This window comes from Phocoena phocoena, chromosome 10, assembly GCF_963924675.1.
Source record: "Phocoena phocoena chromosome 10, mPhoPho1.1, whole genome shotgun sequence".
Taxonomy (NCBI): domain Eukaryota; kingdom Metazoa; phylum Chordata; class Mammalia; order Artiodactyla; family Phocoenidae; genus Phocoena; species Phocoena phocoena.
Window position 1 is genome coordinate 11,788,088 of NC_089228.1, and position 24,894 is coordinate 11,812,981.

Consider the following 24,894-nt stretch of genomic DNA (forward strand, 5'->3'; position numbering starts at 1 on the left):
ATTGATTTGGTAGGTCTCTTATTTTTATATACACATATATTTTTTCCTTTTTCTCTTTTTGTGAGTGTGTATGTCTATGCTTATTTGTGTGATTTTGTCTCTGTAGCTTTTCTTTTACCATTTGTCCTAGGATTCTCTGTCCTTTTTTTTTTTTTTCTAAGTATAGTTTTTAGCACTTGTTATTGGTGGATTTGTTTTTTGGTTTGGTTGCTCTCTTCTTTCTTTTTTGTGTTCTTTTTTTTATTACTTTTTAGTTTTTTTATTTTTAATAATTTAAAAAAATTTTAATTTTAATAACTTTACTTTACTTTTCTTTCTTTTTTTCTCCCTTTTCTTCTGAGCCATTTGGCTGACAGGAGCTTGGTGCTCTGGCCAGGTGTCAGGCCTGTGCCTCTAAGGTAGGAGAGCCAAGTTCAGGACACTGGTCCACTAGAGACCTCCCAGCTCCATGTAATATCAAACAGCAAAAGCTCTCCCAGAGATCTCCATCTCATGGCTAAGACTCAGCTCCCCTCAATAACCAGCAAGCTACAGTGCTGGACACCATCTGCCAAACAACTACCAAGACGGGAACACAACCCCACCCGTTAGCAGAGAGGCTGCCTAAAATCATAATAAGGTCACAGACACCCCAAAACACACCACTGCACGTTGTACTGCCCAGCAGAAAGACAAGATTCAGCCTCATCCACCAGAACACAGGCACTAGTCCCCTCCACCAGGAAGCCTACACAGCCCACTGAACCAATGTTAGCCACTGGGAGCGGACTCAAAAACAATGGGAACTATGAACCTGCAGCCTGCGAAAAGGGTACCCCAAACACATTAAGTTAAGCAAAATGAGAAGACAGAGAAACACACAGCCGATGAAGGAGTAAGGTAAAAATCCACGAAACCAAACAAATGAGGAGGAAATAAGCAGACTACCTGAAAAAGAATTCAGAGTAATGACAGTAAAGATGATCCAAAATATTGGAAATAGAATGGAGAAAATACAAGAAATGTTTAACGACGATGTAGAAGAACTAAAGAGCAAACAAACAATGATGAACAACACAATAAATGAAATTAAAACTTCTCTAGAAGGAATCAATAGCAGAATAACTGAGGGAGAAGAACGGATAAGTGACCTGGCAGATAAAATAGTGGAAATAACTACTGCAGAGCAAAATAAAGAAAAAAGAATGAAAAGAATTGAGGACAGTCTCCGAGACCTCTGGGACAACATTAAATGCACCAACATTCGAATTATAGGGGTCCCAGAAGAAGAAGAGAAAAAGAAAGGGACTGAGAAAATATTTGAAGAGATTATAGTTGAAAAGTTCCCTAATATGGGAAAGGAAGCAGTCAATCAAGTCCAGGACGTGCAGAGAGTCCCATACAGGGTAAATCCAAGGAGAAACACGCCAAGACACATATTAGTCAAACTATCAAACATTAAATACAAAGAAAAAATATTAAAAGCAGCAGGGAAAAACAACAAATAACATACAAGGGAATCCCCATAATGTTAACAGCTGATCTTTCAGCAGAAACTCTGCAAGCCAGAAGGGAGTGGCAGGACATATTTAAAGTGATGAAAGGGAAAAACCTACAACCAAGATTACTCTACCCAGCAAGGATCTCATTCAGATTCGACAGAGAAATTAAAACCTTTACAGACAGGAAGAAGCTAAGAGAATTCAGCACCACCAAACCAGCTTTACAACAAATGCTAAAGGAACTACTCTAGGCAGGAAACACAAGAGAAGGAAGAAGACCTACAATAACAAACTGAAAACAATTAAGAAAATGGTAATAGGAACACACATGTCAATAACTACCTTAAATGTAAATGGATTAAATGCTCCAACCAAAAGACATAGACTGGCTGAAGGGCTACAAAAACAAGACCCGTATATATGCTGTCTACAAGAGACCAACTTCAGACCTAGGGACACATACAGACTGAAAGTGAGGGGATGGAAAAAGATATTCCATGCAAATGGAAATCAAAATAAAGCTGGAGTACCAATTCTCATATCAGACAAAATAGACTTTAAGTTAAAGACTATTACAAGAGACAAAGAAGGACACTATAAAAGATCAAGGGATCAATCCAAGAAGAAGATATAACAACTGTAAATATTTATGCATCCAACATAGGAGCACCTCAATACATAAGGCAAATACTAACAGCCATAAAAGGGGAAATCGACAGTAATACAATCATACTAGGGGACTTTAACACTCCACTTTCACCAATGGACAGCTCATCCAAAATGAACATAAATAAGGAAACACAAGCTTTAAGTGATACGTTAAACAAGATGGACTTAATTGATATTTATAGGACATTCCATCCAAAAACAACAGAACACACTTTCTTCTCAAGTGTTCATGGAACATTCTCCAGGATAGGTCATATCTTGGGTCACAAATTAAGCCTTGGTAAATTTAAGAAAATTGAAGTTATATCAAGTATCTTTCCCGACCACAACACTATGAGACTAGATATCAGTTACAGGAAAAAAATCTGTAAAAAATACAAACACATGGAGGCTAAACAATACACTACTTAATAACCAAAATATCACTGAAGAAATCAAAGAGGAAATCGGAAAATACCTAGAAACAAATGACAATGGAAACAGGATGGCCCAAAACCTATGGGATGCAGCAAAGGCAGTTCTAAGATGGAAGTTTATAGCAATGCAATCCTACCTGCTTTTGCACAGCAAAGGAAAACGCAAACAAGGAGAAAGGACAACCCTCAGAATGGGAGAAAATATTTGCAAATGAAGCAACTGACAAAGGATTAATGTCTGAAATTTACAAGCAGCTCATGTAGTTCCTTATCAAAAAAACAAACAACCCAATCCAAAAATGGGCAGAAGACCTAAATAGACATTTCTCCAAAGAAGATATACAGATTGCTAACAAACACATGAAAGGATGGTCAACATCACTAATCATTAGAGAAATGCAAATCAAAATTACAATGAGGTATCACCTCACATCAGTCAGAATGGTCATCATCAGAAAATCTCCAAACAGTAAATGCCAGAGAGGGTGTGGAGAAAAGGGAACCCTCTTGCACTGTTGGTGGGAATGTAAATTGATACAGCCATTATGGAGAACAGTACGGAGGTTCCTTAAAAAACTAAAAAGAGAACTACCATATGACCTAGCAATCCCACTCCTGGACATATACCCTCAGAAAACCATAATTCAAAAAGAGTCATGTACCACAGTGTTCATTGCAGCTCTATTTACAATAGCCAGGATATGGAAGCATTCTAAGTGTCCATCGACAGATGAATGGATAAAGAAGATGTGGCCCATATATACAATAGAATATTACTCAGCCATAAAAAGAAATGAAATTGAGTTATTTGTAGTGAGGTGGATGGACCTTGAGTCTGTCATACAGAGTGAAATAAGTCAGAAAGAGAAAAACAAATACCTTATGCTAAGACGTGTATTTGGAATCTAAAAAAAAAAAAATGGTTCTGAAGAACCTATGGGCAGGACAGGAATAAAGATGCAAATGTAGAGAATGGACTTGAGGACAGGGGGAGGGGAAACGGTAAGCTGGGACGAAGTGAGAGAGTGGCATGGACATTGTACACTACCAAATGTAAAATAGATAGCTAGTGGGAAGTAGCCACATAGCACTGGGAGATCAGCTCGGTGCTTTGTGACCTCCTAGTGGTGGGATAGGGAGGGTGGGAGGGAGACTCAAGAGGGAGGAGATATTGGGATATATGTTTATGTATAGCTGATTCACTTTGTTATAAAGCAGAAACTAACACACCATTGTAAAGCAATTATACTCAAATAAAGATGTTAATAAATAAATAAAAACATGGAGTTAACTGTGATATTTGGAAGAAGGCACCTGGTGACACTTGATGGGATTTGCCATTAGTTTGGCCAGAAAACATGGCTTTCCCAGGAAAACTTGGCTATGATGAATGATGTACTACCTCTGAGCTCAGTCTTCTGTTGTGGGTGACTTTGATTACTTACCTTTCCTTCTTCACGTGTCCTGTGTGGAAATGGTTCCTGACTCTGCATCTGATCATTACAATGGGGACTTACAGTCTTTCTGACAGGTGGCGATGCCGTTAGATTCCCTTATAGGACCCGTAGCTTTGTCTTGTTTGGGGCATGGTGAATATGGGTACAGTTTTGGTTGTCATAGTTGGGTTGCGGGTAGGATGCTACTGGCATCTAGTGGGGAGGGGTCTGCGGTGTGGCTGAGCATCCTACAATGCACGGGACAGCACCCCCTCCAGCAAGGAATTATGTGGCCTAATAAGTCAATAGTGCTGAGGTGGTCTGTTTTCGATGGGTTGCTAAGAAATGTGAAAGATTTCATTCAAAAGTGATAGTGGGAGAAATGAAAAGCAGATATCTAGAAGGAGAGGCAAGTGTGTGTATATGACAGGGAGGAAGTTGAGTAGGAGCTATAGAACTGATGTGTGTAAGGTAGTACCCGGACCCACCAATTTGAGTTTTGTAGATATTTTTGGAAGAAAATAAAATGCCTAGGTTCACACTTTGTATCCTGCTTTGTGTAGTTAACCATGTAAGATAAATATGTGCAATAAATCATTGAAAAACTCTCAATATACCGACCGTCTTAAGTCATACTCAGAGGATTCTGGGAGTTGAAGATCCCCTTTAGGAATTAGGCTCAGCTCCTGGCAGATAGTAGGTGCTCAGTAAATATTCGCAACCAGAGTGAGTTACGGGGAAGAGGAGAGGGAAAGGGAATGGACTCTATGGCCACTGGAGCAGCTGCCCTGGGTCTACTGCACACAAGCCAACTCCATGGAAGTTCCCTGTTGAAGAAGGTCGGGAACCGTGGAGGACTTCTGCCATTAAGGCTTGTGTTCAGCTGTCTTTACTAAAGCTGTGCCTGTGTCTACCCTGGGATCCAGCAGTTCCACTCCACAGTATGCAATCAGCAGAAATGCTTATGCATATTTACTAAGTCATGAGCTTTCAAGAATGTTCACAGAAGTAGTACCATTCATAGTAGCCCAAACTGGAAGCTACCCAAATGCCCATCAGTAATAGAATAGATAAATAAATTTATTAAAAAATTGCTAATGGACTTGAGGACATGGGGAAGGGAAAGGGTAAGCTGGGATGAAGTGAGTGGCATGGACATATATACATTACCAAATGTAAAATAGGTAGCTAGTGGGAAGCAGCCGCATAGCACAGGGAGATCAGCTCGGTGCTTTGTGTCCACCTAGAGGGGTGGGATAGGGAGGGTGGGAGGGAGACGCAAGAGGGAGGAGATATGGGGATGTGTGTATATGTATAGCTGATTCACTTTGTTATACAGCAGAAACTAACACACCATTGTGTTAGCAATTATACTCCAATAAAGATGTTTAAAAAATTGCTAATGATGAAATATTTCAAAACACAATAGGGTGTAAGAAAAATAGGCATTCTAGTTCCTACCACCCAGATTTAACGAAGGTTAACATTTTTCCTGTTTGTTTTTTTTTCTTCTTTTTTAAAAATTTTTTATTTTTTATTTGAGAAATAGAACCTTCTGGTGGCCTTAGTGTTGGAGGTGGGGTAGAGGTGGGTGAGTGTTGTAAAGATACTGGAATGTAAGAGTGGGATGACCTGGGCTTTCTCTGCAGGTCTTCCCTTGACATGGAATGAGTTACCTGTCACTGGTACCTAAACATCAAGCAGAGTAGTCAGCGAGAACATCTCCCCATTAAAGATTCCGCAGTGCCACAGAAGGAATAGGAAGAAGCCATGCCTTTCACCTCTCCTGCTCTCTGAAAAATAAAACACTTTGCAGTAGTGTCCTTTGAGGACACAATGCCTGTTTCGTTGAAATATAAAAGAATTTGGCTTTTTCCATCAAATTGTGATTGGAATACCATGAATGTTTTGATTGCGCTGATGTGAAAAAAGAACAAGACAGGGTTTGGTGTTTTCAGTGATTGCTGTAATTGTTAGCAGGAACACATTCCCCCTTCTCTTCCACTCAGGCTGGCTCATCAGGACGCAGAGGATTGAGAGTAACATTGTCATGGGGATAACCTTGAGTCTGCTCTGGTTTATATTAGAAGAAACATTTGCAAACTTCTTTCCTTAGTATTAGCATCATTGATGATGGTAATTTTTTTGTAACTCTCTTCCTGTCATGAGGCCCATAGTTGAGACTGGTTCCCTTTACTGAGTGCTTACTAAGTGCTACGCATAGTCCTAAGCCCTGTGTATATGTTCTGTTTCCTCCTTGTAATAACCCCTGAGGTAGGCATTGTTACTGTCTTCACCTACAAATGAGAAAACAGGTGTGGGGAGGTTGATTAGGTTGCCAGGGGTCACCGTGGGAGTGGCAGAGCCATGAGTCACATCTCATTTTGCCTGACTCCAAAGCCAAGTTCTCAATCAATCACTAAATGAGAGCCACTTGATATTGATATTTGGGTTAACAAAACTGTAAAGTAGGAGGTAAGGTTCTGGGAACAGGATCTGGGCTGAGCACTTCCCAGTCCTATCTAATGCAGCCTCCTTGGAGTCTGAGGTAGGTGAGGCAGGCGGGCCTGCTCCCATTTCACAGATGAGGACTCTGGGGCCAGGCAAGCAGTGAACTTGCCCAGAGCCATACAACTATTGTTGGGCTGGATATTAACCAGGGTCTTTTGAAAACACACTTCAGCTCTTTATGCTATGCTTCAGCTTGGTCTCTGACTACCTTGGTTGACCTTCAGCCTGGCACTTAACTGTAAGATTAATGCTGTTTCACCATCTTTTAAATAGGAGGAGTACTACCTGTCTCACTTGTTAGAGATTATAGAGGGTTAGCTAGCAGTGTGTCTTTTAAAATTCTTGGAGACACACACCATTTAGATACATATTTACTTAATCACTGTGGTGCTTTATGATGGGAGATAATGCTTTTGGTTTTTTTTGGCCACAGCGTGTGGCTTGCTGGATCTTAGTTCCCCAACCAGGGATTGAACCTGGACCACAGCAGTGAAACACCAAGTCCTAATCAGTGGACCGCCAGAGAATTCCCGAGATAATGCTTATTTGTTAGATTTAGTTACATATAAATCTTTATTTTTGATATTCTGGTAAAGTTATTTGGTAAGTCAACTGGAAGTTGAAGACCTTAAGAGAGATATTTTTCTGCATAGACTGAGTCATTGTTTTTCTAGAGGCATCATAGCTAACCTCAGCTTATTCTGGGTTGCTTTGAGGTGGCAGCTGCTCCCTGGTGGTTACCTGTTAAAGGCGCTAACTGGAGACACCCAGAAGGGCCCGACTCTACTGTCCTGCACAGGTGAGGCTGGTGGGTCTTTCCCCACATGACGTTTCATTCCAAAATAGGTTCCTATGCTGTTGAAAAGAAACTCAGTGGCCGTCTTCTATAAAAGAGTGAATATGACAAACTCTACTGACTTGGTCGGCAGGAAAATAGGATGGCAGGAAATACTTTATGTACAGACCCAAACATAGCACCTAGCTCACACAGAGCTCTTAATAAGTGGCCTTCCTCCTCCCTCATTTGGCCTGTCAGAGGGTTCCCTCTTGGAGATTTTTTCCCCCTTTGACAGGCCTATTACAAATCTCATGACATGTTTAATCATTACAACTTGTCTGTTTGCTCTCCCTCATGAGTGGGTCATTGTGAGGAAGGAGACCATCTGTCTTACAGATAAGTGGTGGTGTCCTGCCAGGTGGCCGCTGTAGAAGCTCATCCCTTGGGTTTAGGACTCATGTTATCTCCAGTCCTGGACTGACATACTTTGAAGCCACCGTCTGACCGAAAAACCACAGAGCTGCAAGTCGGTCAGCAAGTCTCCAGGGTGGCAAAGAAATAATTATCTCAAGCAAAAATGGATAGCACTTTAAGCCCTGAAGACGCAGAAAGGTTTGGGTCAGGACTCAGCATCTCCACAGCCCAAGAAAACTGTTCTCCTAACCCAATTTTTCAGATGGGATTTTCGAGCTTCTATTTTTGACAACATTCCCGGTTATTGACCTCATTGTCAGGAATCTGGAAGTACATGAAGTTCAGCTTTAGGGATATAGCCCCTTGAAAACGTCAGAAATCTTTCAAAGCCTGAGGTGGTAGCCTCTGTGGTAGAAATAGGCCATGAGGTGGAAAGTTGTAGGATTCTTGGGTACCTCAGGTTGACGGCCTCTTAGGTCCCAATTATTATCTTCTTTCCTGAATTTAATAGTAGAAGAAAAAGTGAAGGGTAGAAGGAAAACTGAGAGTGGAATGTATTATATCCACTGACTGAGTCCTTCTTCTGAGAAAAGTGCATGTCTTAATATCAGTGTTGAAAACAGTGACTGGCATGTAATAGGTACTCAATAAACGTTTTTAAAGAATAAGTGAAAGTTGTGGTATAATTACTGTAGGGAATTCAAAGATGCTTAAGAAATAGCCTAGGAATGTGGAGTCCACCTGAGAAAGAGTGAGCAGGGAATTAAAGTTATCTGGTGCTGGGTAAATATGTTTATCCCCTTACTCTCAAACTTTCCCCCTAACCTTCCCTACCCCTCTATACCTTTAGAAAAAATAAAGACTTACTTGGAATCGGCTAGATTCCTCACTTGTTAGAGTGAGGCACATATAGCTGACTCATCTATAGCAGAAAGACACAAAGTTTAAGGCCAAGTATCACAGATTGGATTCTCTGGAAACAGATGCTTAGATAGAGCTTGGTGTGAAGAATATTTATATAAGGGGATCCACACCTGTGGAAGGGATGGGGAGGAAACAGGATTGGGCAGAGGGAGAAGCCAAGACTACAGTGCAGGTCCAGGATGTCCCACCCAGTCCTTGGGGCTCTGGGGTATAAATGACACGTAGGATTTAGCTATGGTGAACTCACACGGCTGCGCCTTTATGCCCCTGCCGTGGTTGGTCCTTGCTGGCTGTAAGGCGGCTCTTTGCAGCTCTCCTGAAGGAGCCGAGAGCTGGAAGCTTCTGCTGATGCCACGCCCAGCAGCTGGAAAATCATTCCTTCCTCATAGGGGGATCTGGCTGGTGCGTCTCCACACCTACTGCCAAGTGAGATTCTCTGGAGGTCCAGGCCTGCATGCAAAGTGAAGAAATGTTTTGAGTCTTGTTCCAAGCGGGATCATAACCTCTTTGGGAGCCTGGGATGTCAGAAACCCGTGGTAGAGGGTGACAGATGTGACCCGGCTGGGGCTGGATTTGGGGACCAGGCCCACCTCAGCATCACAGATTGAGGTGAAGGTGCTGACGGGCACTTTGCTGAAGCCGGTCCTGCCTGTTCCTGTTCCTGTTCTGGTTCCTGCCCTGCTCACTGTGCTCTCGCTGTTCCCCAGGCCAGATCACCCGGTTCTTCACGTCTCCTGGAACGACGCCGTCGCCTACTGCACATGGGCCGGGAAGCGGTTGCCCACGGAAGCCGAGTGGGAGTACAGCTGTCGAGGAGGCCTGCAAAATAGGTACTTGGAGGGTCTCATCTTTGCCTAACAGTATGTGGACCTTTTTCTAAATCTACAGAACTTACTTTGGCTGGACAGTTGATTTAAAACCACAGCCAGGTCGCAGCTTACTCCTACTGGGGTTTCTTCCTGCCCGTGAAGTTACTTAGGAAACATGGATGCAGGGGTCACCACCCCCTGACAGTCTCCCAAAGCCATGTGTGTGGTGAGGTGGGCTACGCCAGTTGAGCCCCCATCCCCGTGTCACATAGTCCTCCTTAGAGCCTCCTGGCAGGCTGCCTTGCTTTTTGGATTTTCTTATTTTAGGCATCTCCTGAAGCAGCAATATATCTTTTGCTTCCAGAGCCATGAGACAGAAAACTCATGTTTGGGCCACATCTAGGAAAGGCTCCTTAAAATAACGAAGGCTTTATAAGAAAGTGCGGTGCGATGTTGCCTGATCACGCTTCCATATAAGTCCAGGATGATGTCTGCTTTCCCAGCCTCCTATAAGCCCTTCTTTTAGTTCTGTGATGTATTTCAGGCCTCCCGAGTCCTCGGGAGAGACCAAGGTTGTTGTGAACTTGACATGAACTGGTTGTGCAGAAGCTAAAAAAAAAAATCCTGATTAAAAGCTTTATTTTTATTTTTTTTTTTAAAAAATAGCTCACTCGGAACAAGCAAGCAGTGTTCTCTCTTTCACTGCCTTCCTCCTCTTGACTTTCGTCCAGAAGCCTGTGTCTGTTTGACAGGCTGATGCCTGTGTCTCTTCTGACAGACTCTTCCCCTGGGGCAACAGACTGCAGCCGAAGGGCCAACATTATGCCAACATTTGGCAGGGCGAGTTTCCTGTGACCAACACCGGAGAGGACGGCTTTCGAGGGACTGCGCCTGTGAGTAGCGAGGCTTGTGACGGATGGCGGCGGCTGCAGCGCACTGAGAAACCACCAGCAATGAGTGAAAGCGCTGCTCGCTCTCTGCCCCACGGGCTGCCCCCTTCCTGCCTCCGTCCACCACCGCACGTAGCGAATACTAATAATTAACCAGACATTCTTTTTCTGTAACACCTTTTTCCTTCTGATTCCATAACACTTGTTGTGGAAACTTCGAAAAAACAGGAAGTGTACAGAGGAGAAAATTGAAAGGATCTGGAATCCTACCACCCAGAGCTAGGTAACCCCTGTTAATGTTTAGGTGCATTTCCCCCCATTCGTCTCCTATGTTGATGATGCTCCTAATGGCTAGTAGGTAGTGAGCACTTGCAGAGTGCCAGGCATGTTGCTGAGCCATTTGCATGAATTATCTCATTTAATGTCTCTTCAGCTCTGTAAGGTAGGTACTGTTATCCCCATTTTCCAGGTGAGCATTCTGAGGCACACAGAGGTTAACTAACTTGCCCAAGGTTATACAGCTGGAAAGCAGCACAGCTGGGATTTGAACCAGGTCGGTTTGTTTTCAAAGGCCATGCTCTTAACTACCATAGATGCCAGCATAAATGTTTCTGGTGTATATGTGCCTATGTATTTTTTACATACTGCTTTTGGGTCATACTATAATATTTAAAATCCTACTGTTTTTCCCTGTGTAATATCAGCAACATTTTATCTGTCATTAGCAGTTCTTCACAAATACATGTCTTTTAGCAGCGGGATAACTTGTCATTTGAATGAACCCTAATTTATTTACCTCTTATTTTTGCAAATTTATATCTGTTTTTCTGCTAAACAACAATGAACATCTTATGCATAGATATTAAATTGTATCTCTGATGATTTTTTAAAACATTATTATTGGTATATAGTTGATTTACAATGTTGTGTTAGTTTCTGCTATACAGCAGAGTGAATCAATTATACATATACATATATCCACTCTTTTTTAGATTCGTTTTCCATGTAGGTCATTACAGAGTATTGAGAAGAGTTCCCTGTGCTATACAGTAGGTCCTTATTAGTCTGATGATTTTTTAAAAGATAGATTCCTAACAGTGAAATTAGTGAGTCAAAGACTAGAAAACTTTCTTCATAAGGGTTTCAGATATATAACCAAACTCTTTTCCAGACTGTGTATCGCAAGTTTCCCTCCATGAGTGTTCCTGTCTTTCTGCTCTTTTGTCAGCAAAACCATACATTAATGAAGCAATGTTAAAAGCATTTCGTTTTCTCTTTTTTTTTTTTAAACATCTTTATTGGAGTATAATTGCTTTACAATGGTGTGTTAGTTTCTGCTTTATAACATAGTGAATCAGCTATACATTTACATATATCCCCATATCACCTCCCTCATGCATCTCTCTCCCACCCTCCCTATCCCACCCCTCTAGGTGGACACAAAGTATTTGTTTTTCTCTTTCTGACTTACTTCACTCTGTATGACAGACTCTACGTCCATCCATCTCACTACAAATAACTCAGTATTGTTCTTTTTTATGGCTGAGTAATATTCCATTGTATATATGTGCCACATCTTATTTATCCGTTCATCTGTCGATGGACACTTAGGTTGCTTCCATGTCCTGGCTATTGGAAATAGAGCTGCATTGAACATGTGGTACATGACTCTTTTTGAATTATGGGTTTCTGAGGGTATATGCCCAGTAGTGGGATTGCTGGGTCATATGGTAGTTCTATTTATAGTTTTTTAAGGAACCTCCATACTGTTCTCCATAGTGGCTGTATCAATTTACATTCCCACCGACAGTGCAAGAGGGTTCGCTTTTTTCCACACCCTCTCCGGCATTTATTGTTTGTAGATTTTTTTTTTTACATCTTTATTGGAGTATAATTGCTTTACAATGGTGTGTTAGTTTCTGCTTTATAACAAAGTGAATCAGTTATACACATACATATGTTCCCATATCTCTTCCCTCTTGCGTCTCCCTTCCTCCCTCCCTATCCCGCCCCTCTAGGTGGTCACAAAGCTCCGAGCTGATGTCCCTGTGCTATGCGGCTGCTTCTCACTAGCTATTTATTTTACGTTTGGTAGTGTATATATGTCCATGACACTCTCTCGCTTTGTCACAGCTAACCCTTCCCCCTCCCCATATCCTTAAGTCCATTCTCTAGTAGGTCTGTGTCTTTATTCCTGTCTTACCCCTAGGTTCTTCATGACATTTTTTTCCCTTAAATTTCATATATATGTGTTAGCATACGGTATTTGTCTTTCTCTTTCTGACTTACTTCACTCTGTATGACAGACTCTAGATCCATCCACCTCATTACAAATAGCTCAGTTTCGTTTCTCTTTATGGCTGAGTAATATTCCATTGTATATATGTGCCACATCTTCTTTATCCATTCATCCAATGATGGACACTTAGGTTGTTTCCATCTCCGGGCTATCTTAAATAGAGCGGCAATGAACATTTTGGTGCATGACTCTTTTTGAATTATGGTTTTCTCAGGGTATATGCCCAGTAGTGGGATTGCTGGGTCATATGGTAGTTGTATTTGTAGTTTTTAGAGGAACCACCATACTGTTCTCCATAGTGGCTGTACCAGTTCACATTCCCACCAGCAGTGCAAGAGGGTTCCCTTTTCTCCACACCCTCTCCAACATTTATTGTTTTTAGACTTTTTGGTGATGGCCATTCTGACTGATGTGAGATGATAGCTCATTGTAGTTTTGATTTGCATTTTGCTAATGATTAATGATGTTGAGCATTCTTTCATGTGTTTGTTGGCAGTCTGTATATCTTCTTTGGAGAAATGTCTGTTTAGGTCTTCAGCCCAATTTTGGATTGGGTTGTGTGTTTTTTTGTTGTTGAGCTGCATGAGCTGCTTATAAATTTTGGAGATTAATCCTTTGTCAGTTGCTTCATTTGCAAATACTTTCTCCCATTCTGAGGGTTGTCTTTTGGTCTTGTTTTTGGTTTCCTTTGCTGTGCAAAAGCTTTGAAGTTTCATTAGGTCCCATCTGTTTATTTTTGTTTTTATTTCCATTTCTCTAGGAGGTGGGTCAAAAAGGATCTTGTTGTGATTTATGTCATAGAGGGTTCTGCCTATATTTTCCTCTAAGAGTTTGATAGTTTCTGACCTTACATTTAGGTCTTTAATCCATTTTGAGTTTATTTTTGTGTATGGTGTTAGGGAGTGATCTAATCTCATACTTTTACATGTACCTGTCCAGTTTTCCCAGCAGCACTTATTGAAGAGGCTGTCCTTTCTCCACTGTACATTCCTACCTCCTTTATCAAAGATAAGGTGACCATATGTGCATGGGTTTATCTCTAGGCTTTCTATCCTGTTCCATTGATCTATCTTTCTGTTTTTGTGCCAGTACCATACTGTCTTAATTACTGTAGCTTTGTAGTATAGTCTGAAGTCCGGGAGCCTGATTCCTCCAGCTCCGTTTTTCGTTCTCAAGATTGCTTTGGGTATTCGGGGTCTTTTGTGTTTCCATACAAATTGTGAGGTTTTTTGTTCTAGTTCTGTCAAAAATGCCAGTGGTAGTTTGATAGGGATTGCATTGAATCTGTAGATTGCTTTGGGTAGTAGAGTCATTTTCACAATGTTGATTCTTCCAATCCAAGAACATGGTATATCTCTCCATCTATTTGTGTCACCTTTAATTTCTTTCATCAGTGTCTTATAATTTTCTGCATACAGGTCTTTTGTCTCCTTAGGTAGATTTATTCCTAGATATTTTATTCTTTTTATTGCAGTGGTAAGTGGGAGTATTTTCTTTATTTCACTTTCAGATTTTTCATCATTAGTGTATAGGAATGCCAGAGATTTCTGTGCATTAATTTTGTATCCTGCTACTTTACCAAATTCATTGATTAGCTTGAGTAGTTTTCTGGTAGCATCTTTAGGATTCTCTATGTATAGTATCATGTCATCTGCAAGCAGTGACAGCTTTACTTCTTCTTTTCCGATTTGGATTCCTTTTATTTCCTTTTCTTCTCTGATTGCTGTGGCTAAAACTTCCAAAACTATGTTGAATAAGAGTGGTGAGAGTGGGCAACCTTGTCTTGTTCCTGATCTTAGTGGAAATGGTTTCAGTTTTTCACCATTGAGGAAGATGTTGGCTGTGGGTTTGCCATATATGGCCTTTATTATGTTGAGGAAAGTTCCCTCTGTGCCTACTTTCTGCAGAGTTTTTATCATAAATGGGTGTTAGATTTTGTCAAAAGCTTTTTCTGCATCTATTGAGATGATCATATGGTTTTTCTCCTTCAATTTGTGAATATGGTGTTTCACGTTGATTGATTTGCGTATATTGAAGAATCCTTGCATTCCTGGAATAAACCCCACTTGATCATGGTGTATGATCCTTTTAATGTGCTGTTTGATTCTGTTTGCTAGTATTTTATTGAGGATTTTTGCATCTACGTTATCAGTGATATTGGCCTGTAGTTTTCTTTCTTTGTGACATCCTTGTCTGGTTTTGGTATCAGGGTGATGGTGGCCTCGTAGAATGAGTTTGGGAGTGTTCCTCCCTCTGCTATATTTTGAAAGAATTTGAGAAGGATAGGTGTTAGCTCTTCTCTAAATGTTTGATAGAATTTGCCTGTGAAGCCATCTGGTCCTGGGCTTTTGTTTGTTGGAAGATATTTAATCACAGTTTCAATTTCAGTGCTTGTGATTGGTCTGTTCATATTTTCTATTTCTTCCTGATTCAGTCTTGGCAGGTTGTGCATTTCTAAGAATTTGTGCATTTCTTCCAGGTTGTCCATTTTATTGGCATAGAGTTGCTTGTAGTAATCTCTCGTGATCTTTTGTATTTCTGTAGTGTCACTTGTTACTTCCCCTTTTTCATTTCTAATTCTATTGATTTGAGTCTTCTCCCTTTTTTTCTTGATGAGTCTGGCTAATGATTTATCAATTTTGTTTATCTTCTCAAAGAACCAGCTTTTAGTTTTATTGATCTTTGCTATCGTTTCCTTCATTTCTTTTTCATTTATTTCTGATCTGATTTTTATGATTTCTTTCCTTCTGCTAACTTTGGGGTTTTTTTGTTCTTCTTTCTCTAATTGCTTTAGGTGCAAGGTTAGGTTGTTTATTCGAGATGTTTCCTGTTTCTTATGGTAGGATTGTATTGCTATACACTTCCCTCTTAGAACTGCTTTTGCTGCATCCCATAGGTTTTGGGTCATCGTGTCTCCATTGTCATTTGTTTCTAGGTATTTTTTGATTTCCTCTATGATTTCTTCAGTGATCACTTCGTTATTAAGTAGTGTATTGTTTAGCCTCCATGTGTTTGTATTTTTTACAGATCTTTTCCTGTAATTGATATCTAGTCTCAGAGCATTGCGGTCAGAAAAGATACTTGATACAATTTCAATTTTCTTAAATTTACCAAGGCTTAATTTGTGACCCAAGATATGATCTATCCTGGAGAATGTTCCATGAGCACTTGAGAAAAATGTGTATTCTGTTGTTTTTGGATGGAATGTCCTTAAATATCAATTAAGTCCATCTTGTTTAATGTATCATTTAAAGCTTGTGTTTCCTTATTTATTTTCATTTGGATGATCTGTCCATTGGTGAAAGTGGAGTTGTAAAGTCCCCAACTATGAATGTGTTACTGTCGATTTCCCCTTTTATGGCTGTTAGTATTTGCTCCTATGTTGGGTGCCTAAATATTTACAATTGTTATATCTTCTTGGATTGATCCCTTGATCATTATGTAGTGTCCTTCTTTGTCTCTTCTGATAGTCTTTATTTTATTTTATTATTATTTTTTTTAATTAAAAAAATTTTTTTTTTAGTCTTTATTTTAAAGTCTATTTTGTCTGATATGAGAATTGCTACTCCAGCTTTCTTTTGATTTCCATTTGCATGGAATATCTTTTTCCATCCCCTTACTTTCAGTCTGTATGTGTCTCTAGGTTTGAAGTGGGTCTCTTGCAGACAGCATATATATTGGTCTTGTTTTTGTATCCTTTCAGGCAGTCTGTGTCTTTTGGTGGGAGCATTTAGTCCATTTACATTTAAAGGAATTATCGATATGTATGTTCCTATTCCCATTTTCTTAATTGTTTTGGGCTCATTATTGTAGGTCTTTTCCTTCTCTTTCTTGCCTAGAGAAGTTCCTTTAGCATTTGTTGTAAAGCAGGTTTGGTGGTGCTGAATTCTCTCTCCTTTTGCTTGTCTGTAAAGGTTTTAATTTCTCCATCAAATCTGAATGAGATCCTTGCTGGGTAGAGTAATCTTGGTTGCAGGTTTTTCTCCTTCATCACTTTAAATATGCCCTGCCAGTCCCTTCTGGCTTGCAGAGTTTCTGCTGAAAGATCAGCTGTTAACCTTATGGGGATTCCCTTGTGTGTTATTTGTTGCTTTTCCCTGCTGCTTTTAATATGTTTTCTTTGTATTTAATTTTTGACAGTTTGATGAATATGTGTCTTGGCGTATTTCTCCTCGGATTTATCCTGTATGGAACTCTCTGTGCTTCCTGGACTTGATTAACTATTTCCTTTCCCATATTAGGGAAGTTTTCAACTATAATCTCTTCAAATATTTTCTGAGTTCCTTTCTTTTTCTCTTCTTCTTCTGGAACCCCTATAATTCAAATGTTGGTGCGTTTCATGTTGTCCCAGAGGTCTCTGAGACTGTCCTCAGTTCTTTTCATTCTTTTTTCTTTATTCTGCTCTGCAGTACTTATTTCCACTATTTTATCTTCCAGGTCACTTATCCATTCTTCTGCCTCAGTTATTCTGCTATTGATCCCATCTAGAGTATTTTTAATTTCACTTATTGTGTTGTTCATTATTCCTTGTTTCATCTTTAGTTCTTCTAGGTCCTTGTTAAATGTTTCTTGCACTTAATCTATTCTATTTCCAAGACTTTGGATCATCTTGACTATAATTATTCTGAATTCTTTTTCAGGTAGACTACCTATTTCCTCTTCATTTGTTAGCTCTGGTGGGTTTTTATCTTGCTCCTTCATCTGCTGTGAGTTTTTCTGTCTTCTCCTTTTGCTTATCTTACTGTTTTTGGGGTCTTGGGGTCTCCTTTTTGCAGACTGCAGGTTCGTAGTTCCCGTTGTTTTTGGTGTCTGTCCCCAGTGGCTAAAGTTGGTTCAGTAGGTTGTGTAAGCTTCCTGGTGGAGGGGACTAGTGCCTGCGTTCTGGTGGATGAGGCTGGATCTTGTCTTTCTGGTGGCAGGTCCACGTCTGGTGGTGTGTTTTGGGGTGTCTGTGGACTTAGTATGATTTTAGGCAGCCTCTCTGCTAATGGGTGGGGTTGTGTTCCTGCCTTGCTAGTTGTTTGGCATAGGGTGTCCAGCATTGTAGCTTGCTGGTTGTTGAGTGAAGCTGGGTGCTGGTGTAGAGATGGAGATCTCTGGGAGATTTTTGCTGTTTGATATTACGTGGAGCTGGGAGGTCTCTTGTGAACCAGTGTCCTGAAGTTGGCTCTCCCACCTCAGATGCACAGCACTGACTCCTGGCTGCAGCACCAAGAGCTTTTCATCCACACGGCTCAGAATAAAAGGGACAAAAAGTAGAAAGAATGAAAGGCAGAAAGAAAGAAAGAAAGGTAGGAAGATAGGAAGGAAGGAAGGAAGAAAAGAAAGAAGGGAGGGAGGGAGGGAGGGAGGAAGGAGGGAAGGAAGGAAAGAAAGAAAGAAAGAGAAGATAAAATAAAATAAAGTAAGATTAAATAAAGTTATTAAAATAAAAATAATTGTTAAGAAAAAAATATGGACGGATAGAACCCTAGGATAAATGGTGGAAGCAAAGCTATACAGACAAAATCTCACACAGAAGCATATACATACGCACTCACAAAAAGAGGAAAAGGGGAAAAAGTAATAAATCTTGCTCTCAAAGTCCACCTCCTCAATTTGGGATGATTTGTAGTCTATTCATATATTCCACAGATGCAGGGTACATCAAGTTGATTGTGGAGTTTTAATCCACTGCTTCTGAGGCTGCTGAGAGAGATTTCCCTTTCTTTTCTTTGTTCTCACAGCACCAGTGGCTCAGCTTTGGATTTGGCCCCGCCTCTGACTGTAGGTCGCCGGAGGGCGTCAGTTCTTCGCTCAGACAGGATGGGGTTAAAAGAGCAGCTGCTTCGGGGACTCTGGCTTACTCAGGCCGGGGGGAAGAGAGGGGTACGGAGTCCGGGGCGAGCCCGCAGGGGCAGAGGCTGGCGTGACGTTGCACCAGCCTGAGGCGCGCTGTGCGTTCTCCCGGGGAAGTTGTCCCTGGATCCTGGGACCCCGGCAGTGGCGGGCTGCACAGGCTCCCCGGAAGGTGTGGATAGTGACCTGTGCTCGCACACAGGCTTCTTGGTCGCGGCAGCAGCAGCCTTAGCATCTCATGCCCGGCTCTGGGGTCCGCGCTTTTAGCCGTGGCTCGCGCCCGTCTCTGGAGCTCCTTTAAGCAGCGCTCTTAATCCCCTCTCCTCGCGCACCAGGAAACAAAGAGGGAAGCAAAAGTCTCTTGCCTCTTTGGCAGGTCCAGACTTTTCTCCGGACTCCCTCCTGGCTAGCCGTGTTGCACTAATCCCCTGCAGGCTGTGTTCACGCCGCCAACCCCAGTCCTCTCCCTGCGCTCCGACCGAAGCCCGAGCCTCAGCTCCCAGGCCCACCCGCCCCGGCGGGTGAGCAGACAAGCCTCTCGGGCTGGTGAGTGCTGGTCAGCACCGATCCTCTGTGTGGGAATCTCTCCACTTTGCCCTCGGCACCCCTGTTGCTGTGCTCCACTCCGTGGCTCCGAAGCTTCCCCCTCCGCCACCCGCAGTCTCCGCCCGTGAAGGGGCTTCCTAGTGTGTGGAAAGCTTTCCTCTTTCACGTCTCCCTCCCACTGGTGTAGGTCCCGTCCCTATCCTTTTATCTCTGTTTATTCTTTTTCCCTACCCAGGTACGTGGGGACTTTCTTGCCTTTTGGGAGGTCTGAGGTCTTCTGCTGTCGTTCAGTAGGTGTTCTGTAGGAGTTGTTTCACGTGTAGATGTATTTCTGGTGTGTCTGGGGAGGAAGGTGATCTCCGCCTCTTACTCTTCCGCCATCTTCCCCTCATCCGCCTGTTTGTAGATTTTTTGATGATGGCCATTCTGACTGGTATGAGGTGATACCTCATTGTAGTTTTGATTTGCATTTCTCTAATGATTAGGGATGTTCAGCATTCTTTCATGTGTTTGTTGGCAGTCTGTATATATTCTTTGGAGAAATGTCTATTTAGGCCTTCGGCCCATTTTTGGATTGGGTTGTTTGGTTTTTTGTTATTGAGCTGCATGAGCTGCTTGTAAATTTTGGAGATTAATCCTTTGTCAGTTGCTTCATTCGCAAATATTTTCTCCCACTCTGAGGGTTGCCTTTTCTTCTTTATGTTTTCCTTTGCAAAAGCTTTTAAGTTTCATTAGGTCCCATTTGTTTATTTTGTTTTTGTTTCCGTTTCTGTAGGAGGTGGGTCAAAAAGGATCTTGCTGTGATTTATGTCATAGAGTGTTCTGCCTTTGTTTTGCTCTAAGAGTTTGATAGTTTCTGGCCTTACATTTAGGTCGTTATTCCATTTGGAGTTTATTTTTGTGTATGGTGTTAGGGAGTGTTCTAATTTCATTGTTTTACATTTAGCTGTTCAGTTTTCCCAGCACCACTTATTGAAGAGGCTGTCTTTTCTCCATTGTATATTCTTGTCTCCTTTATCAAAAATAAGATGAACATATGTGCATGGGTTTATCTATGGGCTTTCTATCCTGTTCCATTGATCTAACTTTCTGTTTTTGTGCCAGTACCGTACTGTCTTGATTACTGTAGCTTTGTAGTATAGTCTGAAGTCCAGGAGCCTGATTCCTCCAGCTCTATTTTTCTTTCTCAAGATTGCTTTGGCTATTCAGGGTCTTCTGTGTTTCCAAACATATTGTGAAATTTTTTGTTCTAGTTCTGTCAAAAATGCCATTGGCAGTTTGATAGGAATTGCATTGAATCTCTAGATTGCTTTGGGTAGTATAGTCCTTTTCACAATGTTGATTCTTCCAATCCAAAAACATGGTATATCTCTTCATCTGTTTGTGTCATCTTTAATTTCTTTCATCAGTGTCTTATAGTTTTCTGCATACAGGTCTTTTGTCTCCTTAGGTAGGTTTATTCCTAGGTTTTTTTTTTTTTTTTTTTTTTTGCAGTACGCGGGCCTCTCACTGTTGTGGACTCTCCCATTGCGGAGCACAGGCTCCGGACGTGCAGGCCCAGCAGCCATGGCTCAGGGACCCAGCCAGTCTGCGGCATGTAGGATCTTCCCAGACCGGGGCTCGAACCCATGTCCCCTGCATCAGCAGGCGGACTCCCAACCATGCGCCACTAGGGAAGCCCGTATTCCTAGGTATTTTATTCTTTTTGTTGCAGTGGTAAATGGGAGTGTTTTCTTAATTTCACTTTCGGATTTTTCATCATTAGTGTATAGAAATGCAAGAGATTTCTGTGCATTAATTTTGTATCCTGCTACTTTACCAAATTCATTGATTAGCTTGAGTAGTTTTCTGGTAGCATCTTTAGGATTCTCTATGTATAGTATAATGTCATCTGCAAGCAGTGACAGCTTTACTTCTTCTTTTCTGATTTGGATTCCTTTTCTTTCTTTTTCTTCTCTGATTGCTGTGGCTAAAACTTCCAAAACTATGTTGAATAATAGTGGTGAGAGTGTGGGCAACCTTGTCTTGTTCCTGATCTTAGTGGAAATGGTTTCAGTTTTTCCTCATTGAGAACGATGATGGCTGTGGGTTTGTCATATATGGCCTTTATTATGTTGAAGAAAGTTCCCTCTATGCCTACTTTGTGGAGGGTTTTTATCATAAATCAGTATTGAATTTTGTCGAAAGCTTTTTCTGCATCTATTGAGATGATTGTATGGTTTTTATCCTTCAGTTCGTTAATATGGTTTATCACATTGACTGATTTGCATATATTGAAGATTCCTTGCATTCCTGGGATAAACCCCACTTGATCATGGTGTATGATCCTTTTAATGTGCTGTTGGATTCTGTTTGCTAGTATTTTGTTGAGGATTTTTGCATCTGTGTTCATCAGTGATACTGGCCTGTAGTTTTCTTTCTTTGTGACATCTTTGTCTGGTGTTGGTATCAGGGTGCTGGTGGCCTCATAGAATGAATTTGGGAACGTTCCTGCCTCTGCTATATTTTGGAAGAGTTTGAAAAGGATAGGTGTCGTTTTCTCTTAACACAGTCAGGAAAGACGTCTTGAGGCGAGGAAGCAGCACCTTAACTGGGTTTGTTGTTACAGAGAATAATTTTCTTTCAACAATCTTTCAAACAGTTGTCATTTTTAAAATGTTTGTATTTTTGTTTCACACAAATATGATTCTTCCAAAATTTATTTATGAATGTAGCACAGATATGTTATTTGGAACATGACCAAATGATTCCAGAATTTCAACTGAAATAATAAACAAATGAGAAAGACTGAGACACTGGAAAAGATGAAGGGTTAGGAGACACTTGACCTATGAGAACTTTAAAAATATTTTGAGCCATATGGTTAAAGCAATATGGTTTGTTTTTTTTTTTTTTTTTTTTTTGCCGAGTTAATGTAAAAAAAAAAGTTGCATGAGAATATGTTGCCCTTAAATAGGCAATAGGTGCCTATGTGTGTGCTTCTAAAATTCTATGTATATGAGTTAGGTATATGATAAAGGTACCAACACAAACCAATGGGAACTGGATGTATTATTCAACAGGCAAAAGGCTAATCAGGCCATCTAGAAGTTGATTCTTCTCAAGTTTCCTTCAAGATCGCTTGTGCACTCATGGGTGCATAGTTTTAGTCAGTAAAATGAGTGATTAGAGACCTTGGGGTCTAAAGTATCTCAACCTGTTCTCAACCATTTCCTGGGTAAGAAGCCCAGCCAGTATCTCATGGGCCACCTTTTGTCGGCAGAACAGTGCTGCAGGATGAACAGAATAAGGTGCCGGATGAGGTTGCTCATGGTACCCCAGGAAAGGTGACAGTTGGTGCAGAAGCAGGACAGTGGCCATCACGTGGTTTGAGAAGGGCCTTGGCAGCCTGGATGTCCCTCTTCAGTGGGAGTCTGTGTGAAGTAGGGTCACTGCCCTTAGCCTTGAAGCCTATGGCATGGGCTTCTGATGGACCACACAAATTATATTAGCGCCTGCCAGTTTTCATAAAAGGCCATGAGAAGCTGTATTGGACAGTTATGAATATTTTACAGCACTTAATGGCTACAGAATTTCTTGTCATTATTTAAGCACATGAGCCTCCAAGGAAAATAGTCATTTATTCTCAAATCAGTGCACCTTTTCAGAAAACACCAGTTTCCGTATAAAATAAGGATACTTTACAGATATTTCGAGTTGGAACATTTAACTGTGGGTTCAACAGATGTCTGTTTGGAGTATATTCAACAGAACTTACCTGAAGAAGTTGCCATAGAAGTTCCTAAGACAAAATTAGAACAGTTACCAGGAGCCCGCAAATAATCAATTTGAGAAACAGGACCTGCGGAGAAAAAAAGCAGCAAGTTATACAGAGGCCACTTCCACCTGTGTTTGGAATGAGACTTGATAAGATCTATACCTTTAAATTGGGACTGTTTACCCAGAGAATTATCTCAAGTCCTCCTTAGCTGCCTTGTTGTGTCCACAGGCCCTGGTCAGTTGAGAGCAGGAATTGAACTTTAATGATAGGATGGACTACAGTGAAATAGCTCCCTCCCCTGCTGTTTTATGTATTTTATTATTTTCACTCTGGTTGTAAACTGAGCAGACTCTCCTGACCACAGTGAATTTGAAGAATTGGATTTGTGTTTGGTTAGGCCTCTGTTGTACAGTTGTTAGTGTTTTGGTTTTCATGCCTATCAGCTCATTCACCTGAAAATAAACATGTTTGAAGTATTTCTCACGTACATTTGTCTTTTTCTGAGCTTTCTGGAAGGAAGCTTTGGTTGGTGTGATTAATTTAACCATGAGCGTTTAAAATTTTTATACTCTCATGTGGTAATTTTGGGGGTGGTGACCTCCTGGTTTTACCTCACTTAAACGTCATATTGTTTAAAGAGGGAAAACCCCTGAAACCTTTGAGTAGATGCTCTTATTTCCTCATGTTATGGTTTAACCGCTCCAGATAGGCTAACTTGCTTGCCCAGTGGTTGCTGCGTGTTGGCACATAAAGGGGACCTCAGGCTGACTGACCTGAGAGCCCCTACACTCGTCTGCTCTCTGAGCCTGAGAAATGATTCCTTCTTCCAGAACGTTCGTTCCATCTCACTTGCTCTCGCGTCCCTTGCTCCTTCCCTTCTTTCCCTGAAACAACTTATTTTCTCCTTTTCCTTCCTTCTCTTCTCTTTCCAGCTGTTATTCTGTCTTGCTGTTCCTGATCATCTCCAAATTCTTGAAAGAACAGTGTATCCTCTGGCCTTTCCTCCTTTACTGTCTCTCTGTCTTTTGAACTCTGACCTCAGTTCCCACAAGGCACTTCTACCTTTGTTGAGGAGGGTTCACCTTCAGCCCGAAATCTCTCCCTCTTGGGAGTTCCTGCACCTTTTCTTTCATTATCTTACCTTACTCATCCCACCCTGCCTTTCAGGATTGGATTTTTAATTTTTGGTATCCTCCTCCTTTCTCCCTCATTGAAGCTCATTCATGTCTATGTCATCAAACCCTTCCTGCTTTCATTCGACACGCATGGAATTACTGAATGAAGCAATGAATAGGTACCGCTGTTTCCATAATGAATGCTGAGTAAGGAAGCAGAGTGGTAAACATTTTTAGCTTTCCACCTCGCCTGGATTAAGTTTCTTTTTCGGAGTAGCTTCATAACTTTGAAGTGCTCTGAATTGCCCAAGTATGAGATGCTTCCATATTTATGTGTCAATCTAAAACCTTCTGAAGCCAAGTAGAAGTGAATGGTATTCCTTTTAGTTCTACCTCATTAATTGGGAAAAAAACATGGATTTAAAAAAATAGTTTTAAAAAAAGAACCCCAAAGATAACAATATTTTTTTCATTTAAAAAATAAAAGTTTTCTTCATGTATGAGAATTTCTATTACAATATGTTAGGAAAAAGTTTGCGTCCCTAAAATAGCATAACTGTTCTGTACATATTTACTATTCAGTCAAAGATTTTTCTCCCCTCCTCCCCACCCTCCTTCTTACACAAGTGTCGCACTTTGGTACCATGTCTGTGACAGTATTATGTGGCAGACTGTCTGGTCTGCCTTTGAAATGTGATCAGACTACTTGCTGAAGAGCCTGTACAGCTTACCTCATACTTCCACGTGCCAGAGATTGCAAACCCTCTATGTATTACACATACGCTTGGTAATGAATTCACATTTTCTTTATAAAAACAAGTCCCCTCAGTGTTGTGATGATAACGACTGAGGCGTAAAGATAAGCTGGTGAGTTGGAGGGGGCTGGTGGAGAGGATAGAATTGGCTTGAGGTCTCTCAGTGCTAAAAAGACATCATGGCCAGCAGAGCTCAGCTGTACTGGTATGTACCAGATGACAAGACTGGTACTGGGTCTAATACGGTGTTTCT

At 41.1% G+C, this 24,894-nt stretch overlaps 1 protein-coding gene across 1 annotated transcript in view; it reads left to right on the forward strand.

Moving 5' to 3' along the window:
- SUMF1 (sulfatase modifying factor 1) overlaps positions 1-24,894 on the forward strand; it is a 112,233-nt gene that overhangs the window by 46,927 nt on the left and 40,412 nt on the right. Inside the window, exons 4-6 of the mRNA XM_065884889.1 lie at positions 7,230-7,312; positions 9,337-9,459; positions 10,217-10,331. Coding sequence (XP_065740961.1) covers positions 7,230-7,312; positions 9,337-9,459; positions 10,217-10,331 — 321 coding nt within the window. The remainder of the gene's footprint in view (positions 1-7,229; positions 7,313-9,336; positions 9,460-10,216; positions 10,332-24,894) is intronic.